At 50.9% G+C, this 5,842-nt stretch overlaps 1 protein-coding gene across 1 annotated transcript; it reads right to left on the bottom strand.

The window, feature by feature from the left end:
- Nucleotides 1-3,725: 3,725 nt before the first annotated feature.
- LOC140222577 (uncharacterized) lies at nucleotides 3,726-4,028 on the bottom strand. The gene has a single exon (XM_072293418.1). It carries the CDS (start codon nucleotides 4,026-4,028, stop codon nucleotides 3,726-3,728), a length of 303 nt encoding a protein of 100 aa, XP_072149519.1.
- Nucleotides 4,029-5,842: the final 1,814 nt, after the last annotated feature.

The following is a 5,842-nucleotide window of genomic DNA, read 5'->3' as shown; positions in this document are numbered from 1 at the left end:
AAAAAGAACTACTCCAAGGCATTTTCCCTCAAGAGGCCGGAAGACCAGGTATGATCTTAACTTCATGGATTTGGTGTTCTCATTTTATTTTTGTGTTGTCTCTGACTAATCTTGTTGATTGACCAAAGCCACAAATTTGAATTCTTTTGCTTGGCGCCACTTCTTGGAGGGGCCGAGCAACAACGACCCAAGATCCACCCGACCACGGAGTCCGATCAGCTGCCTGCCAACCTCGATTGGGAGTTGGACTCCTCCATTGGGTATGTGTCAGATGAGGCCGGTCGGACCAAGGACCACGCACCACTTGGATGCCGAACACAGCAGACTGTGAAGAAGCTTTCCATCTCCAAATCTCAGAAGCCGAGTAGCAAGAGGAAGAAGATGGCTAGTAAGAAGGAGAAGGCTGCCCCGAGCACAGCCTCTGTGGGTAGGTCGGCCAGCAAAGTGGACGATGAGTTGGACACGCTGAGCCTAGCTACCAAGAAGAAAAAGACCAAGCTCCTTGAGACAACCACGGCTGACGTGGAGCAGATCAAGGAGACGTTGAAGGCAAAAATCTGCGGTGGGGGTAGGCGAGTCAAGACATGCTATCACCACCACCGCCCTTGCATCCCAAGTCCCGAGTGAAGCTGAGCACCATGTAAGTGAAATCTGGTTATATTATCTGTCTTGTAGTTCTTTTGTTGCCTATCTTGCTTAAGTTGCATCTCGCACCGACGATACAGGAAGGCCATGCTAGATGATGAATCTGGTATGCAGCCGATTGTTGGCTCGTCCCATGCCGAAGGGGCGAGCGGCCACATTGTTGAACCGTCCTTGCCTCCAGAGACCGGGGAGGATCAAGATAGCCGCACCGGAGGAAAATCTATACCAATCCCAGCATCGTGGCAAGGCATATTTGGGGACATTGCGGCTTCAAGTGAAGTTGCTGAGGATGCTGCTGTGGTGGGCTCCAAGGCTGAGCAGGTGTCTGGTGAGAGGGCCAGAGCCGAGTCTCACCTGGAAGAGTTGCCTAGGGATGATCCGCTCCTAGAGAGGTCCACCGGGGATGCTGGCATGGACATGAAAGGAGGAGATGATCCTGATACCTTGGACTTTTTCGGGACTGACCTTGATGGGGACACGACGCAGGACAAGAAAGATCTTGCCGAGCTGTGACAGTCATCCTCGAGGATTTTCGAGTTGTTATTTGTAATTATGCCGACCAACTCGGAGAACCTACATCTGAAATCTCGTTTCTTTGCAGTGCTCTAACTTTTAGAGTGTTAACATAATCTGGCCGTGCATGCTCATAAGAGGGCATACGCGATTCAATAAGCGGAGGAGTATCACCTTAAGGCACAACAGCTTGAGGCCAACCTCCAGAAGGCCAAAGAGGACACCATGGGGCAACTCAAGCAAAAGACCTGGAGCATGCCAAGCAGAAACAGATCCTCACTGCATAGTTGAAAGGTACGTTGTGCTGACTTGTCGACTCAGTTCTATCCTTGTAATCTTGATGCCAATGTGTGTTGGTTCGAATGAGAAGATGCTAAAGCGAGGGAGCAGAGGCTAAAGCGGTACCTCAAAGAATGCGAGGCTGCAAATGCTCATCTCTAGGAAGAGCATAACGAGGCAGTTCATCGTGAGTATGCTATGTCGCAGAAGCTGGCTTACGAGGTTGGCTTGCACAAAGATATTGACCGCTGCTTAGAAGCTGCAATGCAAAGTCTTCAGGATGACCAATTAGTGATTGCAAGGCTGGAGGTGCAGCTGGAAGATCTAGGCAGGGAAGCCAGCTATGTGATGGACATGGTTCAACCGGAAGCCCACCCGACCGTGCCGAACGCCAATTCTCGAGCTCCTTGAGAGTGCGCCTGATTGACTGAAGGAGCCGCTGAAGGACACCACAGTGGAGTGCATCAAGAACGTCTTGGCAGTGTTAAAGATGCACTTCCTGAGGATTCGTTTGGAGCATGCTGGTGCAGGGGTCACATCGGACTTCGACGTAGAGATGCTCCCGGAACTGGCCGAGGAATTCAATGGTGTAGCAGAAAATGTTGTTAAGCAGCTGGACCTATAAAATAAAACTTGCAGTGTATCAAACTGTATGATAAAACAAGTGATCTAATTGGTTTAACATATGCGGAAAGAAAGGGCTCCATCCCTCCCTTGGTGTATATGACAGGACAGTGTGTAGCTGAGGCCTATAGCTGCTAAGCACCTAGCCTTGCCTGACAAGCATTCTACTAAGAGCAGATCTCGAGCTTGTAGAAGGGGTGAACACAAGGTTGTCTAGGTTTCATGAGCTAGGATGTGTCCACACAAGTTAGTCGTATTGCCTCTTGAGAGGGATAGGGAGGATCAGAGACGTAGAGGTCGGCGCCTGGGGGAAGCCCCCAAGCTTGAAAGCGAGTGGTCTGTCGAATAAGTCGGATAGCCTCCTGAGTGTTAGTAATAGATCAGGCAAGAGAATAAGAAGTAGATACGCAAAGAACCTTTGAGGTTTTATTCATTCAATGAAAAGGGAAAAAATAATACATAGCTTTTAAGTCCTAAGGGTAGAAGCGCCGCAAGTGCTTGATGTTCCATGGATTGGGGACGCCTGAGCCATCTGCCCATTGGAGTTGATAGGTGCCTGGCTGGATGACTTCTTTGAAGATAAAGGGGCCCTCCTAGGGAGCTGCCAACTTGTGCATGTCCTTGGTGGACTGGATCCGGTGAAGCACCAAATCACCGACGTTGAAGGAGTGTTCTCTAACATTCTGATTGTGGTAGTGTCATATCTGCTGCTCATGTCATGCATGCTGAATGAGAGCTGCCACTCGATGCTCCTCAAGGGTGTCGATGTCGACCCGCTAGCTTTTCTCCGCTTCGCCTTCCTTGTAGTACTGGATGCGTGGGGCGCCAAAGGCTACATTGGATGGCAAGACAGCCTCTGAGCCGTACACCATGAAGGACTATAGTTGGTAGCCCAGTTTTTCTGGGTCCATAGGCCCCAGATGATATGGGGTAGCTCACGTAGCCACTTGGTGGCGTACTTGGACACATCGTCGAAGATGCGAGACTTGAGGGACTGGAGGACCATCCCATTCGCACGTTCGACCTTTGCGTTGCAGTGCGGGTGCACTACTAAGGAGTACTACACATCGATGAGGTTGTCATGGCAAAAGTCCAAGAACTCGGAGCCTGTAAACCGCTTGCCAAGGTCGATGATGATCATGTTTGGGACTCCAAAGCAATGTGATCTAATCTCTGAACTGAGCGCCTTTAGCCAACTCAATGTTGGTGACAGTATTGACCTTAATCCATTTTGTGAATTTGTCAACAGCCACGAAGATGAGTGTAGCCGCTCGGGACGATCTTGAAGGGTCCGACCATATCCAGCCCCCATCATGCGAAGGGCTAGGATGGTGGGATGGTGCGCAGAGCTTGGGCTGGTAAGTGTTGTTGCTTGACAAGAACTGACACCCTTTGCACCTTTGGATGAGCTCCTTTGCATCGGCTACCACTGTTGGCCAATAGAAGCCAGAGCGAAATGCCTTGCCGACCAAAGTTTCTGAAGCGATGTGGTTCCCGCATGTGCCCGAGTGGATCTCGTGGAGGTCAATGCCCTCACCGCGCATAATGCACTTCATCAAGATGCCTGTGGATGCAGCCTTTCTGTAGAGCTCCTTCCCAATGACGGCGTAGTTTGCACTGCGCCGTGCTAGTTTCTCATGTTCTATCTTGTCCCCTGGCACCATCTAGTCGGTGATCAAAGCTATGAATGGAGCACGCCAGTCTTCTTCTGCCTTGATCATCATGACATCAGTGGGAGTTGGGTCGGCTGGAGCCTCAGTACTGTCATTAATCTGGTCCGTGTCCAGAATCTTGACGGAAGGTTTCCGGAGATCTTGTACAAAGACGCCGACCGGGACTTGTGCACGCTTGGAGCTGAGCTTGGATAGGACATCGGCGGCAATGTTGTGTTCCCTAGGGACATAGTGGAACTCGAGACTATCGAAGTGGGCCTCAAGTTGGTGGATTTCCATGCTGTAAGCATCCATGGTTTTCTTGGTGCAGTCCCAGTTCTTGTTGACCTACTCGATGACGACCTTGGAGTCGCCGTACGCTAGGATGCACTTGATCTCAAGGGAAATGGCAATGCGGAGGCCGTGGATGAGAGCCTCGTACTCAGTGCCATTGTTGGTGGCCTTGTAGTGGATTTGGAGAACGTACTTGAGTTGCTCACCTTTGGGGGATATGAAGAGGACCCCTGCGTCAGCTCCTTCGAGGTTGAGGGCCCTGTCAAAGTACATTGTCTAGTGTTCCGGCCTCTCCAGGAAGGGCAGCTTTTGGATCTCTGTCCACTCAGCCACAGAGTCGGCTAGGCTCTACAACTTGATCAAATGCGTGGGCAGAAATCAAGGTTGAACTCATCGAGCTCTACAGACCACTTGACAACTTGGCCGTTGACATCCCTATTGTGGAGGATTTCGTCGAGTGGGTACGAGGATACTACCCAGATCTTGTGTGCCTGGAAGTAGTGTGGCAGCTTGCGAGATGAGATCAGGATTGTGTAGAGCAATTTGTGCGCCTGGAAGTAGTGAGTCACTTAGGACCTCACTGATGTATAGACCGGTCTCTGCACCATTTGTGCATGGCCAGGCTCTTCGCGTTCGGCAACTAGCATAGTGCTAACAATGTGCGTCTTTGTAGAGATGTAGAGTTGAAGCATTTCTTGGTCGGCCGGGGCCGTCATGACCAGGGGAGTGGTAAGGAAGGCTTTGAGTTCTCCAAGTGCCTTGCTGGCTTCGTCATCCCACTCAAACTTGTCCACTTTTTTGAGTAGATTGAAGAAGGGGAATTCCTTTTCACTGAGTTTGCTAATGAAGCAGCTATGGGCCACCATCATGCCGGTAAGCTTTTTGACGTCTTTCTTGCTAGCTGGCTTTGCCATGTTTCTGATTGCGTCGAACTTGATGGGATTGACTTTAATGCCACGCCGGCTGACCATGAAGCTCAGAAGCTTTAAAGATGGGACACCGAAGACACATTTGCCCGGATTGAGTTTCCAGTGATAGGCCCAAAGGCTGTCGAAGGTTTCTGCAAGGTTGGCTATAAATTTCTCCTCATCCTTGGTCTTGACAACCACGTCATTGACGTAAGCCTCGACGTTGTTGTGTAGCTGCTTCGCGAGGCAACCCTGGATTGCCTTCTGGTAGTTGGCGCCAGCATTTTTTAACCCAAAGGTTATGGTGTTGTACTAGTAGATGCCGAAGGACTTTATGAACGCTGTTTTGTCTTGGTCGGTAGGATTGAGGGCGATCTGGTGATAGCCCGAGTAATAGTCAAGGAAGCATAGTAGGGTGCTCCCAACTATAGAATCTACGACCTGGTCGATGCACGGAAGAGGAAAGGGGTCCTTAGGGCAGTGCTTGTTAAGGTCGGTGTAGTCGATACAAAGAATGTGGAGTTGAACAACAGCCCAACACGAATGCCGAGTTGGATAAGCTTCACCCGAGTGCTTCTATCATCTGGTTGCCGAGAAGCTGTGCAGTGCTCAAAGAAAAATCCTTGATCTTGTAGTCTTTGTCTTGTGAAATGTCATGGACGCACATCAAGTGATATCCTACGCCCAGCCTCCGAGCCCCTGAGCACGACGACTAGCGGAGCCACGGAGGCTCACTAACCCGAAGTAGGCACCTAGCCCCCGAGCGTGAGGGCTGGCGAAGCCACGGAGGCACACCAAGCTGCCTCCCGCACCCAGCCTCCAAGCCTGGGAGGTCGGCCTAGTGGCAGGAGGCACGCCGAGTCGTCTATGCCATCCAGCCCCCGAGCCTAGGAGCTGGCCAAGTCGAGGAAGTACATTGAGTCACCT

Source organism: Setaria viridis, chromosome 4, assembly GCF_005286985.2.
Source record: "Setaria viridis chromosome 4, Setaria_viridis_v4.0, whole genome shotgun sequence".
NCBI lineage: Eukaryota > Viridiplantae > Streptophyta > Magnoliopsida > Poales > Poaceae > Setaria > Setaria viridis.
This window is presented reverse-complemented; position numbering and strand designations above follow the sequence as displayed.